The 20,663-nt window shown below is 52.7% G+C and overlaps 2 protein-coding genes across 7 annotated transcripts; both read right to left on the bottom strand.

Annotated features, from left to right (window-relative positions):
* Positions 1–69: 69 nt before the first annotated feature.
* RUSC1 (RUN and SH3 domain containing 1) lies at positions 70–9,928 on the bottom strand. 5 transcript variants are annotated; one of them, XM_081308288.1, is made up of 11 exons: positions 9,809–9,927; positions 7,665–9,112; positions 6,984–7,394; positions 5,916–6,014; positions 5,669–5,745; positions 5,376–5,550; positions 5,203–5,305; positions 4,966–5,012; positions 3,849–4,398; positions 2,771–2,896; positions 70–761 (listed from the first exon to the last, which is right to left on the bottom strand). In XM_081308288.1, exons 2-11 carry the CDS (start codon positions 9,028–9,030, stop codon positions 593–595), a joined length of 3,123 nt encoding a protein of 1,040 aa, XP_081164414.1. In that variant the 5' UTR covers positions 9,031–9,112; positions 9,809–9,927; the 3' UTR covers positions 70–592. The 5 variants fall into 5 exon arrangements, with proteins under 5 accessions (XP_081164414.1, XP_081164416.1, XP_081164415.1 ...); XM_081308290.1 differs by lacking the exon at positions 6,984–7,394 and having other exon boundaries at positions 9,809–9,928; XM_081308289.1 differs by lacking the exon at positions 9,809–9,927 and having other exon boundaries at positions 7,665–9,263.
* A 276-nt stretch (positions 9,929–10,204) lies between these two features.
* On the bottom strand, positions 10,205–19,254 carry FDPS (farnesyl diphosphate synthase). 2 transcript variants are annotated; one of them, XM_081308298.1, is made up of 11 exons: positions 19,125–19,181; positions 18,114–18,328; positions 17,874–18,036; positions 16,575–16,715; positions 12,648–12,728; positions 12,387–12,509; positions 11,980–12,068; positions 11,816–11,888; positions 11,107–11,184; positions 10,881–11,015; positions 10,205–10,416 (listed from the first exon to the last, which is right to left on the bottom strand). In XM_081308298.1, the coding sequence occupies exons 2-11, from the start codon at positions 18,290–18,292 to the stop codon at positions 10,216–10,218; spliced, it is 1,263 nt and encodes a 420-aa protein (XP_081164424.1). In that variant the 5' UTR covers positions 18,293–18,328; positions 19,125–19,181; the 3' UTR covers positions 10,205–10,215. The 2 variants fall into 2 exon arrangements, with proteins under 2 accessions (XP_081164424.1, XP_081164425.1); XM_081308299.1 differs by lacking the exon at positions 18,114–18,328 and having other exon boundaries at positions 19,125–19,254.
* Between the last annotated feature and the right edge of the window lie 1,409 nt (positions 19,255–20,663).

Raw genomic sequence — 20,663 nt, 5'->3', positions numbered from 1 at the left:
CGAACCCGGGCCGCACGCATGCCAGGTGAGCGCGCTACCGCTTGAGCCACATCCCCAGCCCCCCAACTCCCACTCTTTATTGGGACAAAGGAGGAAAGAGTCAGACCAATACCACAGGCCCACCCACCAGGGGTGTCCAGGCTTCAATTCAGCACCTAGCACAGCATGAGTACATCATAAATACAGGCAGCATGGGACGGAAAGAATACACAGGTAGGAGACCAGAGGCCCTTCTAGGCTTGAAGACCACAGCATATCCTGTACTGGCACAGTCCACTTGGGATGGAGAAGGGGGCTAGGTTCCATTTTACAGATAGTAAGGAGATGTTCCCTTATACAGGTGGGAAAGAGGAGAAGGTCTGCGTGGAAGGGGATTCCTCTTTAATGTTTAGAAGAGCAGATTTCACCTTATAGATGGGTGTGGAGGGAAAAAGGAAAGTTTATTTTAAATATTAGCAGAAATGATGTGGGAAGAAATATCATTTTGCAGACAGGAAAAAGGCTTTTGGTATGGTCATTTTACATAGTGTTCATGAGCTGTTCCCTTCCCAGGTGACAAAATGGTGACATACACAGGAAAGGAAAGCCAGGGCTAGAGAACAAGGGAGGTATATCCCACCGGCACCAACCCTTCCGTGCCATCCCGCCCACAGCGGAGCCAGTCCTCATCCACTGTGGCGATGACACGCAGCACTTCTCCACGCCGAAAGCTTAGCTGGTCAGGTCCTGCAGCAGTGTGGTCACAGAGAGCCCGAACTGCCCTACAGGAGCCAGAAGAAAACAATGGGAGAGAGAGGTGTGGGTACCTGGTTCTCCACCCTCATTCCCTGTGGTGTTGGGGGTTGTTTTTTGTTTTTTTTAGTTTTGGTTTTTGTTTATGTTGTTTGGTGGTAGTTTTGGTTTTTGTTTATGTTGTTTGGTGGTAGTTTTGGTTTGGGAATGTGGGTTTTGGTTTATTTTTGTTTGTTTTGGTACCAGGAATTGAACCCAGAGGTGCTTAACCACTGAACCACATCCCAGCCCTTTTTTGTATTTTATTTAGAGACAAGGTCTTGCTGAGTTGCTGAGGCTGGCTTTGAACTCACACTCTGCCTGCTTCAGCCTCATTACAGGCGTGTGCTACTGTGCCTGGCTCTTACTCTCTACTGTATGGAGTGCCCCTGCTGGTTCAGCTCTGAAAACCCTGAAGACACTTGGGGACTGCACATCAATATGTTGATTCTCCCTGTGACCCTAGCCTCTCTTGAGCACCAAACCCACTCCTACTTGACATGACTTGCACTTCTTTCTGGTGCTTCATATTCAACATAGGCCAACGAAATTCAAACCAGTCCCTCATAGTGGCACAACTTCCTACTCATTTGCTCCTGGCAAAAATGTGATCATTTCACTCCTCGCATCCAGTCCATCACCAAAACTTGTTTGGTATTTATCTCCTACTATGCCAGCTATTCTTTCTCTTCAATCCTACCGCCACCATCCTAGTTTAGGCCTTTATGGTCTCTCTGTACCACTACATATCACCAGCCAGTCTTCGTGAGTCTCTCTTGACCTCCCCACCAGCCCCAATCTCCACACAGCAGTAAGAGACCTTTCTAAAACCTGAGCAAGCACATCATTTCCAGGCTTCAGATCCTTCAAGGGCTCCCAGGATGTCTTAATAAAACCCAGCCTCCTTAGCTGGCCCACTGACCCCCTCCATTATGCACCCACTATTCCTTACCACAAATGGGCCTCTCCACTTTCGTCTCCTGTTTTTCCTGCCAAATGCATATCCTCACACCATCACTGAGCTTCCCTAGTGTTCCCAAGCCTGGGGACATGGCTGCAAACAGCTTGTTCTTCCTTTCCTTGTCTTCACCATACTAAACTGCAATTGCTCATCTGTTCATTGGTATCTCCACTGGACTGCATGCCCTTTGAGAGCAGGGACTACAATAGTCCCACTTTTGTATTCCCCTGCTTAGCATGACTGACATATAGGTGTACCCAAGTTGGGTGCAGTGGTGCACACCTGTAATCCCAGTTACTTAGGAGGCTGCAGCAGGAGGACTGCAAATTTGAGGCCAGTCTCAACAACTTAGGGAGACCCCATCTCAAAATAAAAAGGACTGAGGATATAGCTCAGTGGCAGAGCATCCCTGGATTTGGTCTCCAGAACCCCAAAAATTGTACCCTCCAAAATATTGCTGAATAAAAAATTAAGGTTAATTCAATGGACTGAGAGAACCCAAAAGACCTCAAAGTAGTAGTAGTCTCTGATGCCAAATTAGAACACCCCAGTTAATAGACAAATCCCTTAGTGTACACACACCTACTGTGTGCCAGATGTTTTATAAAATTATATTTAATCTTCATAGCAACCATAGCAAAGGTTACAAGTTATCCTCCTTTTACAAAGAAAGAAACTAAGACTCAGAAATTAGAGCCACACTGGTAATAAATAGCAAAGATGCAATGCAAAATAAGCACTATGATCTCAAAGTCCAAAGTCTTTTTCATGCCTACCATCCACTCTATAACCACAGAAACACACCTATATCAACAGTACACACAGGGCTGGGGATGTGGCTCAAGCAGTAGTGCGCTCGCCTGGCATGCGTGTGGCCCAGGTTCGATCCTCAGCACCACATACCAACAAAGATGTTTTGTCCGCCGAGAACTAAAAAATAAATATTAAAAATTCTCCCTCTCTCTCTCTCCCTCCTCTCTCACTCTGTCTTTAAAAAAAAAAAAAAAGTACACACAGGTGTATTTCCCTAGTTCTTACCTGTGGGCCTGTGCCATGCTGGGCACTGGGGCCACAAGCTCCTCTGGAGAAGGAGTCTCTACAGGTGCCCCCCGCTTCACAAGAGCCAACACACTCACTGTTGGGGGCAGCCAACTGGATGGTCTCCTGGAGGGAAGGACATAGGATCACAGAAGTCAGTCCACTTCCAGAAAAAGAATGCAAGAACCCAGAGGTTTGGAAGGAGAAAGAGGCTGAGGCCCCAAATAGGTCAGGAGCTGGTCATTGCTGAAAGAAGTGGCAGCTGTGGGACACAAGTACCTTTGAAGTGATTAGGGAGATGACAACAAAGGTATGCAACACCAAAATTCACAAGGACCTATGAAACCAGCAAGGTCTATACCAGTTCAAGAGAGATCCAGATATTCCGTGGACAGTACTTGAAGCCACAAAAGATCCACCAATGGTCAAGCCCCAAAACAGGAATCAGCAAATATTTTTCCTTTTCTAAAGGGCCAGATAGTAAATATTTTAGGCTGAGGGCCATGAGGACCAAGAGGTAAAATCAAGATCACTATTTAGGCACTCACAACCATTAAAATATAACTACTTAAGAATATAACTAGGGGCTGGGGATGTGGCTCAAGCGATAGCGCGCTCGCCTGGCATGCGTGCGGCCCGGGTTCGATCCTCAGCACCACATACCAACAAAGATGTTGTGTCCACTGAGAACTAAAAAATAAATATTAAAAATTCTCTCTCTCTTCTCTCTCTCCTCTCTCACTCTCTCTTTTAAAAAAAAAATATATAACTATTTTTAGTTCCAAGGGCATTAAAAAAGCCAGTCTCGTCTAAAGCATCTGGAGTCATAGATTTTGGGGAGTTATTGTTGTTTTGTGGTTCTGGGGTTTGAACCCAGGGCTCTCTAAGATGGAGCTACATCCCTAGCCATTTTTATTTTGAGACAGAGTCTCAGCAATGCGAGGCTGCAGTCTTCCTGCCTCAGCCTTCCAAGATGCTGGGATTGTGGGCATGCACCTCCGTGCCCAGCACTAGGGAGTTTCAAATGAGACACTTTAGGGGATCAGAAGGTCACAGAGCAGACAAGGTACCCCAATACCTGGATTTTAAGGCTCCATTCTCAGTTTCTGTGGGGACCCCAGGCACGCCAAACAGTCTCCCAAGCCACACACTTCTGCCTGGTGCCACTTCCTCTGCAGGCAGAGGTCTTTCCTGTGTACCCTCAGCTGCAGGTCCTTGCCGCCTGGGTCCCCACCGGGGAAGAGGGAAGCCCTCAGTACCCCCAGAGGCATAGACCCGGGAGGCCTGGGTCAGCTGCTCCCACCAGCTGACTGGTGTGGGAGGACTTGGAGGGGGTGAAGGGTTGGGAGCTCCCTCCCCAGAAGTGCCCCGGAGACTCTGGGCCAGCCGGCCCCCCCAGTGCAGCACGGCTTGTACAGTCTGCTGCAGGGCTGGAGGCGGGCCTGGAGGGGCAGGGGCCTGAGGCTGGCCCAGGGGCAGGTGGTGGTGGTGCTCAAAGAGCAGGTCCAGGTGGAAGGTGAGCACCGATAATGGCTGTAGCAGGAGCAGCAACTCTGTGGACAGGGATGGGCAGCCACCCCGCGCCAGGGAGAAGAATCCCGTGGGCAGATACAGAAGGGACAACAGGCCTGAGAAAGAGAATGCCAACATCAGCCCCTGCCCTGTACCCAAACATCCTCCCAGGCCTCACTCTTGAGTCGGAGAGGGGGACAGCTGGACGTTTCCCTACCCATGTGGAACCATGGCCTCCAGAGGGAGAGGCATGTAGATCAAGTGAAGGTAACAAATTAACAGTCTAGAGACTAGAAAGGTGAAGCACAGGAGAGCTTTTGGAGCATCCACAAAACAAGGCGCAGAGGTGGAACCTCACTGAGGAAGGACCCACAGGATGAACGAGAGTTAGGAGGAAACTGAAGGGGCAGAGGCAGGTTTCTAGAGGGAGGGATAGCATCAAAGTAGGGCCCTGGGGCAAGAAGGACCACCCAGGAAGACTGATGATTAGAAAGCCCTGCTTCCCTGCTTTGAATCTTTCCTCACATGGGCAATAAGATCCCCTGGAAGAGTTTTAAGCAAAAGGCTAATAATAATATCAGAGATCTGGATTAATATTCTGGTAACAGTGGAAACCAACTGGAGAAACACTTTCCCTCCCTCCCTTCTAGGAAACCCTATCCACTCCCATCTGAGCCTCTGACCTGCATCTTCCTGGAGACTGGAAAACCACAGCTCCAACTGCTTGGTGCTGGGGGAGAAGAAAAAAGGAATGCAAATTCAGGGAGATGGAGGACTCTGGTCCTCTTGGGGCAGAGGATAGGAACGAAATTGAGGGAGGGGAGGCCTTCTCCAAGGACAGGGGACACTACTGTGTCCCACACATGATGCCCAGTGGTCCCAGGGCCAGGAGAGGCAGTGGGAAGAAGGCTACTACTCACTTGAGGAGGCCCAAGATGAAGGCATGAAAGCGGCTGCGGCTGCTGCTCAGCGGGGCCAAACGGCTGACTTGGCTGTACAGGGACCCCAGGGAACTGCTGGAGCCTGGGGGCAGGGGGCGTGGTCAGCCAGGTCCTGGCCCTGCTCTGCTGGGTCCCCTGCCCTCCCCTCTCACCTGGCTTCACAGATGCCTCCACCACACTCCAGGGACTGCTTCTGCGCTGCCCGGTGATGAGGTCTTTCCGGAAAGGCTTCAGCCCGTCTGCCACCAGGGCGTGCAGGGCTGGGCAGAGGGTGGTCAGCACCAGGTGTCCCACATCCGGGCTCAACCTGCTATCCCCCAACTGGGCCTGGAGGTGGCACAACTCGAGTCAGTCCAGATAGGGATCCAGTCACCACCGCCACCCTCTGTCTTGTTGTGCCCCCAGAGCTACATTAATCTCAACATCCTCCTCCAGCCACCTTCACCTTCTGAACCAGGTTCCGGGCAGCCCCGAAGTGCGAGATGATTTTATCCACTGAGGCACTGACAGCTATCAGGAGACCTGGGAGGGTATAAGGAAGGGAAGCTCTATCAACGCCCTGCCCTCTATCCTGGGCATAGCCAGAGGGCACGGAGAAGCTGGTTTATGCAATTTGACTCTTAAAGCCTGAGGAATGCGAAGTGAAGAGCAATTCCTTCAGAAGCCAGGGGTCCGGACTCAGGGCAGCCTACCTTTTTTCTGCTCCTGCAGCTGCCCAGTCCCACTCTGGGCTTCTGCCATCCACAGCCGCTGGGCCCCAGGAACCCCCGCGAACGACCAGGAACTACGAACTGGGTAAAGGAAGAAGGACGAAATGAGCTTACTAAGGGTTACCCCCAAGGACGCCGGGCTTCTGCCACGGTCATCTCCTGCGGCTCTGCAGAGACCCTGCCCATGAAAGGTCTTGGGGAGAGAAGGAACAGGGCCACAAGGAGCGGCTCTACCCGACCCCCCTCCCCCAGCGAAATCCTGCACAGAACCCGGCTCTCGCTGTCCCCCACCTCGGCTCCTATTTCCTGCCTTCAGGCCCCAGCTCCCACCTCCTCTGTCCAGGAAGTCCCCGAGTGGGACGCCACGCTAAAGCCCCGCCCAGCCGTCTGGGTCCTGTAGGGCGAGAGGTGACTAGGCGAGGGACAGGAGGGGCTGCCCTGCGTCCCGCCTCAGGCCGGCCGGCCCGGGGAACACGTGGGGAGCCTGAGCCAATGAAAAGACAGACGGGAAAGGGAGGAGAAACGGGGAGGTGAGACCCCGAGACCGGGATGCTGGAGGGCGAAGGCGCCGGGAAAGGGAAACCCGGGTCCCAAGTCAGGTTGGCGGACCGCGCTCCCCGCATCCCAGGGACGGGACTGGGAAAGGAGTGACCAGAACTTCCGGGGCCAGTGGGCTCCAGGGAGTTTTGCCCTCCACCCTCCCGGATCTAGGCAGGGAGGTGTCAGACTACGTGGGCCGCAGAATTCCACACAGGTGTGACCCGAGATCCCTGACAGGGACTTGCTGGGACCCCGACCGAGCAGACAGGCCCGGGAAGCCCGCCCGCGCAGGGTCCTGTGAAGCCAGGGCAGCAGCAACCCGCCTCGCCAACCCACAGCGCGAGCAGCGAGACCAGCACTGGCGGACTCGCTCGGAACCGGCCCCAGTTGAAGGATGGCACCGCTGATTCCCGGGGAAAGCCACACTACGGGCTGGGCGGGTGGGAGGGCTGGAGTGGGCAGGCAGCCTTCCGAGGCGTGGCCCGCGGGGCTCGCCCGGGTCCGTCTTACGTAGCCTGGGCGGAGGCGGTGGGCTTCTGGTCCAGCGAGAGGCCTTCGGCGGACGAGGTGGTGGTGGCAGCGAAGGGGCGGGTACCTGGCGGGGCGGGGGAGCCGCGGCGGGAAAGGTGCTACTTCTGGGAAAGAGCGGGGACAGCAGCAGTGCCAGCTCGGGGCTGGCCAGGCAGGGCAGGGCCCCCCGAGTCGGAGGCGAATAGGCTCCCACTGGGGACAGGCGGACAGGCAGCAGCTGCTCCGCTGGGGGACTTGGCGCCCCCAGCAGCCGCAGCCCGGTGCCGGGCCACTCGGCCAGGGGCGCCAGGAGCAGGGACCCAGCTGCGCCGGCACCCCCACCCTCCAACAGGGGGCGCCCGTCGGCCGAGAACCGAAAAACCAGGGGCCGAGGGAGCACGAGGGGACCGGCTGCAGGCGGGATTCGCGGGGCAGGCGCAGAGGGGAAGAAGGGGAGCGGGATGGACAGCCAGGCAAGGAGCGGGAGAAAGAGGGAGCAAAGAGTTAGTCCCGTAACCCAGTGACCCATCCAGTTTCCCTTTCCCGGAGCGCTCGCTGATAAAGGGGCGGGGAGGGTGGGTGACACAGAATGGAGGGGAGACGGGGGCGGGGTTGGAAGCTTCGGAGGCGTGGGCGAGGCTAAAGCCCAGCCCTCCTCCCGCTTCCTCGGCGGCCTCTTACCCTCGAGGCCCGCTGGGGCTCGGGGCTGCTCCGGCTCCTTCGGGGTTGGGGCCTCCTCACCAGCCGCCGGGCTGACCGCCCTGCCTTCCTCGAGCTGCCCCTCCGCTATGGGCTGCAGCCCGGGTCGATTCTTCTTCCGCCGGGGAGGCACCGGTGGGGGTGGCGGGCGGGGCGGGACCAAGGCCCAGCCAGCCGGGGGGTCTCGAGGCGGGACCGGCGGGGGCGGGGCGCGGCTTCTGGAGCGGAGTTCCTTGAAGGTGGTGACTTCTCGGGGAGGTGCCGAGGAGCCACCCAGCGACCCGGTCGGTGGGAGTTCGGTGTCCGGCGAGAAAACTATGAGCCAGTCGCTGCGATCTTTCTTAGCCTGCGGTGTGAGGGGCAGCCCCGGGCCCCGCTTGCGCTTCTGGGCTAGCTCGTGGAAGGACGTGATTGTCCGGTGGGGCACTGGCTCCTCGCTGACGTCACTTCTCCTTCCCCCATCAGTTTTCCCTGCATCTGCTTTCGAGCCAGAATCAGCTATTCCTGTGCTGGTGTGCCAACAGGGGTCGAGTTTTCCGGGTTCAGCTTTCCAGTTAGAGTTAGTGCTTCCGCTGGTTTTCCAGTCGGAGTTATTGTTATCAGTGATTTTCCATCCAACTTCCGTTTTCTCTGTGTCGATTTTCCAAATGGGGTTGATTTTCCAACTGGGCTCCGTTTTCCCAGGGTCGATTTTCCCATCCTCCGCCTCTGAGAGCTCAGAGGTGGGGAGGTCCTGCTCCCCACTCTCTTCCTCCTCCTCCAGGCTGGAGGAAGGGAGGTCCTGGCAGGTGGTCAGGGCGTTGCAGTTCGAGTCCAGGCCAGGGCCTGGCGGGGAGGAGGCTCCGGAACAGGAATCAGGAGAGCAGCAGAAGCTGTCCGGGGAGCAGGCTCCAGGGCCGGCTGAAGCCAGTGGGGACCCCTGCTCCAAGGGGACGATACTGGGCTGAGGGTGGGCATCCTCATCACCAGGCAGGTCCCGCGAGTAGACGGAAACGGGGGACTCATCGGGGCTCAGATCTGAGCAGGAGCTGAGAGAGGAGGAGCAGCCCGGGTCTGAGGGAGAGGCAGCCCCTTCCTCCTCCTGAGATGGGTCCAGCCGGTTTTCTAGGTTTGGTCCATGCTCCTGGCAGCATCGGCAGGGCACCGCTGGGCTGTTGGAGTTGGCATCCACCAGGGTCCCTCCGCAGGGGCCCCTGCTCTCCTTGCCCCCGGTGTCTCCTGGGGGAGGGGGCGTGCTTAAAGGCCCCTCCCTTAGCTCCGGACGGCGAGACAAGTGTAGGCCCAAGGAGACGTGCTGGAGGTGGATGTGGTTGAGATTGCAGAGTAAAGCCCTCTGAGGGGACAGCATGATGCCAGCGGCGATGAGATGGCCTCCAGAGAACCAGAACAGGGCCTCTCACATCCACCTACCTGGCAACGCAGATGCAGACCTAGAAGATGTGGATGGTGAAAGACAGCCAGTGAGGGCGATGAGAAGGACACGGAGGTGACTGACGGCGGGAGCAGGCCTGGGGAGGCTCTGGCGGCTTTGGAAAATATTCAAATGAGATGCAAATCGGCATCGACTGGCCATGAGTTTCCACTGCAGTGTTTGCAGGTGGAGTCGAATGTAACCCCCCCCGGGAATAGAGGAGGGAGGGTCAAATAATGCGGCTGCGCTCTGCATCTCCGTGGGGGAGCTTGGAAGAGGATGGAGCCCAGGACGGACCCGGGATCCTTTCTGCAGCAATTTGGCCCTGCCCTCCAGCCTACCCTTCACTCCCAGAGGAAAGAGCCCAAGGGGACCCCGCCCAGGTATTCGGAAATGAGGTGGACGGAGAAAAGCAGGCGCGGGGTTTGGCTTCTTAATACAGTAAAGCGAAGAGGTTGGAGCGGGAGGAGGGAGCCGCCGTCAGCTGTCAACTCTGCAACTGCAGGCTGCCCCTCAAGGTAATGCAGCCTGCAGCTTTGGTGCCCTTATCCGCTCACAACAGTGTCACACAATTCTCTTCGCAGTCTTCTCCATCATCCAGCCACCACCCACCGAACCCCACCCCTTCTCTATTCATTTTTCCTGCTTCCCTCTCCTGCCCCACCCACAGTGTCCCGGTTGATCCATTCACACCCAGCGGCCAAGCCCTCCTCACCAGGGTCCTCCTGGAACTGCTCCGGCCCTGGGCTGGTCAGCGGTTCCCGCGGTCCCCGCCCGGCGGGGTATAAAGCAGAGGGGAGGGGCACTAGGACAACCCACTCCGCTGCGCAGCCGCACCCATACACGCATGGGCGTGGCGTAGCTTAGACCCACCCTTCAGTCCTTGACGTCGTGCCTGTGTCATCCACTTAGACCTTGCTCACGGTTTTCAGTCCCAAAGGGTTCTTGATCCATGACCCACAATATCTGGCACCAGTTGAGCTACCTTGCCGCCCCCATCCCCACCGGCCCACGCCCATTCCCATTCCGGACTTTCAGCTGGAGCAAGAAGAGAACCACCAGAAGATTACACAATAATTTATTGAGATCCCGCCCTCGCTCCCTGCCCTGGCAGTCTCTAGGTCACTTTTTCCGCTTGTAGATCTTGTAGGCCAGCCCCAGGAAGATGGTGGGGGGCAGGGGCGCAGCATACTGCTCAATGAGACTCATAAGGTGGTTGTAACTGTCTTCTTCATACTTGGAGAACACAGCTGGTAGATTCATCTCCTCGTACAGTGCCCTCACCTGGGCCACCTTCTTGGTGTCCTTCTGCCCATAATTGTCCTGGAAGGGGTTGGAAGCAGGAAAATGGGCTTTGTCTTCCCCAGAGCCTCAAGGCCTCTCCACTCACTCATTCACATTCTACCCCTGCCTCCCATTTTCAAGTATCTGGGTACTTCGGATCCCAAGCTTCTTGTCCCCATCCCAAATGTTGGGGATTGGTCTCAGGCCTCAGTCTCCTCTGTTCTGGGGATTTGATGTTGGTACAACTGAAATCTGCGGCCAGGTGATTTCATTTGGGGAGCTGTTCTGTGCAGTGTCTGATGAGGGTTAGCAGCATCACTGGCCTCCACCCTGCAGACACCTAGAGCACATGCATACTCACCAAGTTACAATAGTAAGAGAATCTGCTAGCACTGTCAAATGGCGGGAGGCGCGCACACACACACACACACACAAGTGCCTCGAGAACCACTGTCCTATCCCCTTTCTTATCAGTTCAGGGAACCCCTGGTCCTCTCTGGCACCTGCAAGATCTGGCGCTGTTCTGGAGTGGCCCGTTGCAGACACTGAACCACCAGCCAGCTGCACTTGTTGTCCTGGATGTCAGTGCCAACTTTTCCCGTCACACTGGGGTCGCCAAAGAGGTCAAGGTAATCATCCTGGGCAGGAGGCAGAAGAGGAGGAATGAAGAGGCTGGTGTGGCAGTGGGACACCTGCCTGGTCCCCACTCTGCCCTTGCCTCAGGCCCACCTGAATCTGGAAGAACTCTCCCATCTGCATCAGGATCTTCTTGGCATTAGCATGTTCCTTCTCCCCATCAATGCCTGCCTACAAGGGAAGAGGACCAATGAGCCGAACCCTCACTGCCTTCACCTCCTGGGATACTTCCTCCACTGGGGTCCTGCTACTGAGTCCCCAAGTTGTCTCTCCTTTCAGACATTCTAGAAAGTCCTGACCGATGAACCAACCTCCGTCCCACTAATTTTTGACCAGGCCTTCCTGGGAGTCACAACAGGGAAGAATTCGGAGGCCCACAAATTCTCTTTCACGGTCTCAGTCATCTGATTCCCCTTCCTAACCTTTCTGCCACCTCCAGCTTCTTTCAGGATGAAAAGAAAACTTGGAGAACCAAGTTCAGGGTAGACTGTGAATCCTGCCTGCCTTTGAATCCAGCCTTCTCCCTCCCTCCCTACCTGAATTATCTCCTCCCCAGTCCTGTCCAAACTCCTATTTGGGATTCACAGTTCCCCGATTAGGAGCCAAGCACTTTCAAATGCCTCAGTTCACCTTTACAGTCCTGTGAGGCAGGAACTTATCCCCATCTTGCAGCTGAGAGTAACTGGATTGCTCAAGGCCTTGCAGTCATTCAGCGGGGCTACCAACTGTCTAAGTGCCTTGTCTATGGCTTGCTGCCTCAATACCCACGAGTGCGGGGAAGAGCGGGGTGAGGCTGACTCACCATGTACATGGCAGCAGCGATAGGCAGGTAGAAGGAGTAGAAAGCTGTCTTGTACTTGACAATGGATTTGTACCTGAAGGAGAAGATAGAGGCCTCAGGACAACCCCCCGCCCCCCCCCCGCGCCCTCCCTCATTCTCCAGACATGGTCCCCTCTGGCCCTCACCTCTTTTCAGTGTATCTGCCAAGATCCACATTGCCCTGGGGGGCTGTGATGAGGTCCAGGGTCTGCCCAATCTCCGTCTGATAGGAACTCTAAGAGGAAGATGGCCCGTGAGCCAGATTTTCTCCACATATGGGGACCCTGATGTGCTGAACCCTACACCCCATGCCCAGAACCCGCATTCTGGCAGAGTCCCAAGGGCAGCAGTAAAGAGAGAAACTCCAGGCCTCCACATGGCCCCCACTCGTGCACACAGTCCTTTCCTTCCTCCCTAATCCTCTTCCTTCCTGTCCCCTTCCAGGCAACCCTAAGCATCTCCTGTGCCTGAAACCAGCAGATGGGAACATCCCTACAGAGGCCAAGGCTACTATGGGAAGCCTCTGAGCTCTGGGTCCCAGGCTGCAGCACACCTGCAGGAATAGCTCAATCAAGTTCAAATAGTAGGGCTGATCCCGGCAGTAGAACTTCAGCAGTCGGTAGATACACGCTTCCAGAAGCAGAGAGTCATTGACGGCATCCAAACCTATGCCTGGCTGTGAGGAGCGAAGAGGAAAAATGAGCAATGAATCTCTGGCCTTGATTCATACCAAGAATAGTTACCTCAATCAGGCTGGATAACCACCTCCCTGTGGCCTGTCCCCAAGCCCACTTCCACCTTCCCCCCACATCACCTTCTGATACCAGCAGAGCTGTCCCCGGCGGGTAAGGGATGCATCCATGATGTCATCTGACACCAGGAAGAAAGCTTGCAGCTAGGGGAAGGAAGGAAGGACAGAGTTAAGACCCCTTTACGTGCCTTCTACCAGAGACACAGCTCCTGCTTCTGACGGTTACTGTGAGCTGGGAAGGGATACCAAGGTCGGGAGGCTGAGGACTTCAGTTACAGACCACCTTCAAGTTACATGACCTCTTTGGCTCAGACTCCCCACCTAAAAACACAGAACTAAAATTCTCGTTTCCAGGGTTAAGAGTCCAGAAAACATCTCTGACAACTTCAATCAGCCTTTCCGACTGTCACTGGTATTAGAGATAATGAGACACCTTCATGCTTCCTCTTCCTCCTCGTGCCAAAAATCTCAATGAATGCTTAAAGGAAGATCTTTCTCTCTCCCCTTTTTTTTTTTTTTTAATATATATATTTTTTAGTTGTAGGTAGACACAGTATCTTTATTTATTTATTTTTATGTGATGCTGAGGATCAAACCCAGTGCATCACAGGTGCGAGGCTACAGCCCAGCCCAAGGAAGATCTCTTCCTCAATGAAAAACATTAACAAACTTTAAAGAAAAAAGTAAAAAAAAAAAAAAAGATTTCTTCATGCAACTTGCCTTTACCTGACTTTACCCCTCCCCACTACTGGTGACTGAACCAAGGGTGCTCTACCACTGAGCTACATCCCAGCCCTTGTTATTTTCTATTTTGAGACAGGGTCTCACTAAGTCACCAAAGCTCACCTTGAACTTTTGATCCTCTTGCCTGGGTACTGGGGACTGAACCCAAGGGCACTTAACCACTGAGCCACACACCCAGCCATTGTTTAATTTTTTATTTTGAGACAGGGTCTCTAAGTTGCATAGGGCCTCACTAAATTGCTAAGGCTGACCTCAAACTTGTTTTTTTTTTTTTTTAAAAAAAAGAGAGAGTGAGAGAGGAGAGAGAGAGAATTTTTAATATTTATTTTTAGTTCTCGGCGGACACAACATCTTTGTTGGTATGTGGTGCTGAGGATCGAACCCGGGCCGCACGCATGCCAGGCGAGCGCGCTATGGCTTGAGCCACATCCCCAGCCCCGACCTCAAACTTGTGATCCTCCTGCCTCAGCCTCCCAAGTTACTGGGATTACACATTTGTGCCACTGCACACAGCTACCTCCATGACTCTTAAAAGAAGGCTGAACACTATTACATCAGCCAACATTCCATTCAAACATCCTAGTAAAGAGGGACACAGCCTTACTGTGTAGTTTATATAGGGGAACAGGTGTAACTGAATGGAACTGAAATCTGCCTAATAATCTGTACCCATTAAATACCTTTAAACACTTCTAAATACCAACAAAAGGCTTGCCCTTTCAAGTGCCAGCCCCCTGAAGGTACCTTGTTGGTTTTCTCTCTCCTTCCTCTCTTTCTCGTTAGTATAGGGATCTAACCCAGGGGAGCTACCCCAGAGCTCTATCTTCAGTCCTTTTTTAGTTTTATTTTTTGGTACAGCGGATTGAACTCAGGGGCACTCAACCACTGAGCCACACCCCCAGCCCTATTTTGTGTTCTATTTAGAGACAGGGTCTCACTGAGTTGCTTAGGACCTCGAAATTGCTGAGGCTGGCTTGAAACTCGCAATCCTCCTGCCTCAGCCTCCCGAGCTGCTAGGATGATGTGTGCCACAGCGCCTGGCCTTTTTTATTTTTATTTTGAGACAAGGGTCTGAGTCGCTGTGCTTGCCTCAAACTTGACATCTCCCTGCTTCAGTCACGATGGTTACAAGCACATACTGATGTGCCCACCTGACTTGGTTTTCTAACTAGACCATAAACTCCTTGGACTTGGGACATGTTTTTCCTCTTGGCATTTCCACAGCCTAGCACAGCACTAGCCTCAGAATGGGTGCTTCCTAGTCTACTAAGCAAATGAAAGAAACTCTCCATGATTCTTCTTGCAATCAGGCCACTCATTTCTTAAGCAGTTTTTCAAGACATGGTTTTTGCCATGACACAGTGGTGCACACCTGTACTGCCAGCAACTTAAGAGGCTGAGGCAGGAGGATCACAACCTTGAGGCCAGCCTTGGCAACTCAGCAAGACCCTGTCTCAAAATGAAAAATAAGGAGCTCAGGGTGTAGCTCTGTAGTAGAGCACCCCTGGTTTCAATTCCCAGTACTGCAAAAATAATTAAATAATAAGATACGGCTTTGAAGATTCTACCCCATCCTGAGCCTATGTGCTCTGCTGGGTCACACTGGGGAAACAGGAAGCAATGCCCCTCAGCTCAGGTGTGGGCCCTACAGTCACTGCTGGTGTTCCTGGAAAGACCCACATGGAGGAGGCATCAATCTGAACTTCTAATGCTGATCTTACCCCAGGGGAGCAGAATGGAGACACACACTGGGGACAGAAGCCTTATTTACACTGCATTTATTTGGAGTGACATGGTTCTCTGGAGCCATGCATCCACTGCCTCTTCCCAAGGACAATTTTTGTTTCAGCCACCACCGTTCAACCAAGGTCTCCAAGGGAATTCATTCTGTGGCCCCTCTCAATCTACTCCTCCATCAATGATTCTAACCCCATCTGCAGAACTTTACAAATATCATAGTGGTGGATCCCATCCAGATCACTTAAATGAGCATCTCTAGGGGTAGGACCTCAGCACTGGGGGTTAGCTCCCTAGGGAGAATTCATACATAAGAAAGGATCACAGACACCAATTAGATTAGGCACCACTCTACCAAACAGTCAGCCTGCACTTCAGGGGAAAAGTCAACTGTGGTAAAGGAACTATTCTACTCTAAAGACTAAAAGAAGGGGCTGGGGTTGTGGCTCAGTGGTATGGTGCTCGCCTAGCATACCTGAGGCACTGGGTTCGATCCTCAGCACCACATAAATGTAAAATAAAGACACTGTGTCCACCTAAAACTAAAAAATACTTTTAAAAAGTATATTAAAAAAGTAAAGACTGAAAGAAAAAAAATTGCCAAACGCAGTACGTTAGTTTGGGTTTTGTTTCTTTTGTTTTTGGTTTTTGTAAGGCATTAGCTTTGACTGGGCCTGGATTTTTTTTTAATAACCATAAAGGACATCTAGGAGACAGTTAGGAATATCTGAATATGGAATACACCTTGGATGGTATTATTGGAATCCAGTCCCCCTGCCACCAATTAAGCCTCTAGGCCAGGCTAGCAACCACACACCTTCAAGGGTCAGGATATCTGGGTACAGAAGGCAAGGAGAGACCAGAGCCACACACATGAGAGCATGTACCATGTCTTGGGGAAGCAGCCATGATGCACCTTCAGCAGGTGCTGCTATACGTGAACACGGACCTGGATCTTATGATCTTCCAAGTAATGCAAGAAATCTGGGATTTTTTTTTAAAATATTTTTTTAGTTGTCAATGGACCTTTATTTTATTTCTATGTGGTGCTGAGGATTGAACCCAGTGCCTCACACACGCTAGGCAAGCGCTCAGGCACTGAGCCACAACCCCGGCTCAAAATCTGGGTTTTTAAGCAAAGTATCTGCTATGTTAAATGTACGGGATTTAAGTTGCAAACATTTTCAAAAACTATTAGTCAGCTCCTGGTTTTCAATTTATACTTCACAATAATCTTTTGGAAGAACTATATCATTTTTATGGCTACCTTTTGCTCAGAGGAAAAAGCCAACACCTCTCTGCTAAATTCTATGTACCTAATGGCAAGAGGTCGCCCTTACTGGTTAATCAGTTAACTCTTGAAGTAATTCACTCTGCTTAAATTTGGCTACACCACACTAGGAACAGGAAATATAAACAAAAACCGGAAACAAGTTTTGGGTTCATCCCTCCCCTCCCCCCAACTCTAGGAACCCTCTTCTTCTCCTGCCCTTCCCCCACCCCTCTCACCAGTTCCACACACCAGCCCACTGTCAGGGCCCTCTGGAGACTATCAGCATCCTGTTTTCTTGGATCCACCAGCTCCTGGAATGCTACCACCACCGTCAAACCCCGGATGTACTTGCCTCCAATGGCATTATATTCCAGGACCTGGGACAGGGAGAGGGACAGGGCATTAGGGTCCACGCAAGAGCAACTTCCATTTCTAACCACCTACTGAACTTCACCCTCTCCAATCCCAATTCCCATTCCAGGAAGTCCCAGATTCCTACTTCTTCACCCCTGTCCCAAAGTCCCAGAGCACAGTGAGAAGAGATCCCCAGTGGGTTTCTTTCTTTCTTTTGTACTCTGCATTGTCTTCCCCAGTAAGATTAAAGGTATGGTGCCAGCTCAGTTCTGTCCCCAAGCCCAGGACTCAGGGAAAACAGTGCCCACTGTGGGAATGGCTGAACTATGCAGATCCCGCCCCATCCCACCTCCCTCAACTTCCCTTTCACAACCCATAGTTGCTTTCCCAACCACCCCCTCCTGCCCAGAATTCAATGCATCTTCAAATGAAAATCCTGTATTTAAGACCAGGCCCCTCCAAGTTAGCGAGAACTCAGACGGGACCCAAGTTGTGGGATCCATCTAATCCTCCAAACGTGTCTCTTCCTGTCAGGGCCTTCTGTTGCCCCGTTCTCAACCAGTGTTAATAAAGGAGAGCCTTCTCTTTTAGTCCCCATCCCAACGTCGACAAAGCCTTGGTTCCCCTCAGACAGATGAGACAGACAGCAATTTATAAAACCAATTTACTGGATACTTCAAGAGAATAAAAGAAAGGGGGGAAAAAAGCAAGTTAAGTATTACAGCAATAGTTCACTGCTGGAACAGAGGCTTCTGATGACACCCGAACTTCCATCAGGGCTCTGGGAATATAGACCACCTCAAACTGCCTCCTCCCATTCATCTGCCAAAACAGCATCTTATGATTTCAGGACACTAAAATCAAAGATTTACCAGGTTGAAGGCCTCCACTCCTATGTGAAGCAGTTTGGATGGCCCACTTTCTACAGAGCCAAAAATCAGGTTGAGTAAATATATGTGCCCAGGCCTCACCCACTCCTGAGTCACAAACCAGGTGAAAGTCTCCTCCTACATCTGTCAGAAGTGTCCCCAAGGGGGGAACAGGGATTGAAATCAAATTCCTTGTAGGTATAAAATTTTGTCAAAATGAACCCAAATGCTAGTGCCCCAGAAAGCCCCAGCTAAATTCCACACATATGCAGTGACAAATGGTCTTGTTTCCTCAGGTCATTAATCCCTCACCTCCTTGAGTCGAGCAATAGCATCTCCTATCTCTGGGTGCCCCATCTCATCTTCAGTCAGCACCTTGACTATCTGGGAGAAGTGCTGGATGAAATCCTGCTTTTCCTGAGCATAACCATCTGATTTCTGGTCTCCGTTCATTCTGAGAGAGGAGCAAAGTGCTCTGAGAAGAGGAAGGACAAATGAGGAACCTGATCAGATGCTCCCCTCCCCAAGGCCCTTCACCCCAACCACACTCACCGAGGCTCCTCTGTCCACACTTGGCACCAGCAGCGGGCACTGTGCCAGGCCCCCAGGACTGGGCACCCGTGCACCAGGGAGGGCCGCCGTAGGTAACCCAGAAACCTCTCCCTGGGCGCCCAGCAGGGGGCTGGCAGCAGGAAGACCCCCACAGATCTCAGCCAGCGGGACAGGGGCATGGTGGAGGTGGCATAGGGAGGGGTACTGTGCACTCCCTGCAGGGGCAAGTACCGAAGGCAGATGCATGGTGGCCGCGCCCCCTATCATCCCCAAATCAACTTTTTAGCTACTGGCCCAGAATGCCCCGTCCTCTTGTGGACTAAACTTGGGGGAAATTATACAAAGAAGGATATGAAAGAAAGAAAAAGTATCTTTGGGTGACTGAGCCCCAGCAGATCGTTACTTAAAATTAAGACAGCTAAAATTGAGTGTCTTCAAGGCTATAAGGACAAGACTGGAGGAGGAGGCGGTACAGAACACAGTACCCCAGGACTGGGGGCTAGGAGGACCCTTAGACCACCCTGTAATTCTAGATGCCAAATTGAGGGTCTAGGAGGTAGGGAAAATAGCTCAGTAGAAGCACAGCCAAACGCAGTCAAGGTCTCCCTTTGCCGGCAGTGGCAGGGCCCGACTTTGAACTTAAACTCCAAGGAAGGGAGAACTGGGGCTGGAACCATGGATGCTGCGGACATGTGGTCTGGAGCAAGGAAACTGGCAGTTCCGAGTCTCGCAGAAGCGCTGAGACTGCGCAGAGCGCCTGGGAGCAACCCTGGCCAGGAGGGCAGGACTGGCAGCAGAAATTAACCCGGACCCCGGCATACTGGGTGCTTCGGTAAAAAGTTTGGAAGTTTCCGCAAGCACAGAAGGCCAGCCAGTCGGGCCCACCCCCAAAAATGTCAAGCTCCGACACGACAGGCTGGGCTTGCAGTGACCCACAGCATCGCTAGAGGTAAGGCTGGTAGCGGACCTCCACCTCCAGCACCTCCAGCACCTCCTCGCGACCGCGCTCACCTGCTCCGGGACGCCGGGTCTCGTTTGATCTGGATGGTTGGCGGGGTATCCCTAAAATCCGGCCGCGCTCGGCGCTAGGCTCTCTGGGTCAAGTAGTTCGTGGTGTCCCGTCACTGTGGGCAGAAACCCAACATGGACTACAACTCCCGGCGTGCCGCGGAAGGCACGGAGACACGCCATCTAGCGCGGCGGACTGGGAGGGGACGAGGCGCGCTGATTGGCTGCTGGCCCTCGTATGAGCATGGGGCCCTGTGACGGTCGGCCAATGGGAGGGCTGCGAATGGGGCGACGGGGCGTGGTGGAGCGGGGCAGGTGGCCTCCGTGCAGGGAGAGAAGTAGGCTGGGAGGTCCCCCTGCTCTAACTCCTGGATGTCGCCCCGATTTTTTTTAAGTTTTCACTATTTTCGATATGTCTAAGTGGCCTGTTGGCAAAACCCCACGAGGACCAGCTTTGACATTCGTTGGTTCTAACGTGGACCAATCGTTTTAACGTCTGACCGACTTGACTTCCTTGAATGATGATGATACCAGGAGATAAAAGTATTTTAAGGGCTCAAGGAGGATGGGACTCAGCACGGAGACTAGGACCGTCTTTCCTACACGTGAAAGACCCCCAGACCCTCAAATCCCCCGTCCAAAAGAGAACTAGCGTCACACTGGCTGCAAAAGCAAGAGGCAAGTTTATTAATACACAGGCGCCCGCGGGTGCACAGCAAAACCTCAGCCGAAGCTTTGGTGAACTGGCACACCGGGCTTTGGGGTACAGGTCTTTTATAGGGAAAAAGGAGTTGTTTTCCACCTAGCACAATAACAGGTGTTTTTGAATCCAGCATACATGTCACTTAAAGGGTAAACTTGTTTTTCACTATGATAAACTTGTTTTTCACTATGATAAACTTGTTTTTCACTATAGGTTCCCGAGAAACTCTTTAATCTCATAGGTTTACATTTTGTTTCCTCCCTGTTCCCGCTTATGATCCCAGTTTGCTCAAGCATGTCCTGTGATGTGGGCAGGGTGCCCTTTCTAACAGGTCATGTGGTGAGCTCACCTGTTTACTGCATACTTTCTACTTTTCATAATCGGGCCTTAGGTTATGGGGCTGGGGTCTTTCACACGCACAGCTTACCAGCCCACCATAGGTTGACACCACGGACTCCTTCTCCATAGCCCCAGTAACTTAGAACATCTAGAATAGTCCCTGAAATTCCAAGCCAGTTAGGACATGAAGGAACTTTGTCGTTAGGACGCAAAAATCATGTAGGAGGATATTTGCTTCCACCGCTGTTATTCAACATGGTACTGGCAGGTGTAGCGAAAGCAGTTCTACAAAATGAAAGAAAGAAAAACGGAAGAATATAAAAGTTAGAAGTTAGGGCGAGGGGCGGGGGTTCCCGAGGGGCAAACCCGTAGCCTGTAGAATCAGCAACTTAGGAGGCTGAGGCAGGAGGATCCAAACTCCCAGGCCAACCTCAGCAATTTAGACTCTCAAGCAATTTAGGAAGAGCCTGTTTCCAAAAGAAAATAATTAATTAAAAAGG

The sequence above is a fragment of the Spermophilus citellus genome, assembly GCF_964194105.1.
Source record: "Spermophilus citellus genome assembly, chromosome: 9".
In the NCBI taxonomy this organism is placed as follows: Eukaryota; Metazoa; Chordata; class Mammalia; order Rodentia; family Sciuridae; genus Spermophilus; species Spermophilus citellus.
The sequence above is the reverse complement of the archived record's forward strand: the minus strand, read 5'-3'. Positions and strand labels throughout refer to the sequence as shown.

Excerpts from the sequence above, each read along its gene's own strand:
- RUSC1 (XM_081308288.1), bottom strand. The coding sequence starts at position 9,030 with ATGCTGTCCCCTCAGAGGGCTTTACTCTGCAATCTCAACCACATCCAC. Across the intron at positions 5,551-5,668 it reads CCCGGAACCTGGTTCAGAAG|GCCCAGTTGGGGGATAGCAG; the intron begins GTGAAGGTGGCT and ends TGCCACCTCCAG. Across the intron at positions 5,306-5,375 it reads GGAGGCATCTGTGAAGCCAG|GCTCCAGCAGTTCCCTGGGG; the intron begins GTGAGAGGGGAG and ends CCCTGCCCCCAG.
- FDPS (XM_081308298.1), bottom strand. The coding sequence starts at position 18,292 with ATGCCCCTGTCCCGCTGGCTGAGATCTGTGGGGGTCTTCCTGCTGCCA. Across the intron at positions 11,016-11,106 it reads GAGAGTTCTTCCAGATTCAG|GATGATTACCTTGACCTCTT; the intron begins GTGGGCCTGAGG and ends CCTCCTGCCCAG. Across the intron at positions 10,417-10,880 it reads AACAGCGCCAGATCTTGCAG|GACAATTATGGGCAGAAGGA; the intron begins GTGCCAGAGAGG and ends AACCCCTTCCAG.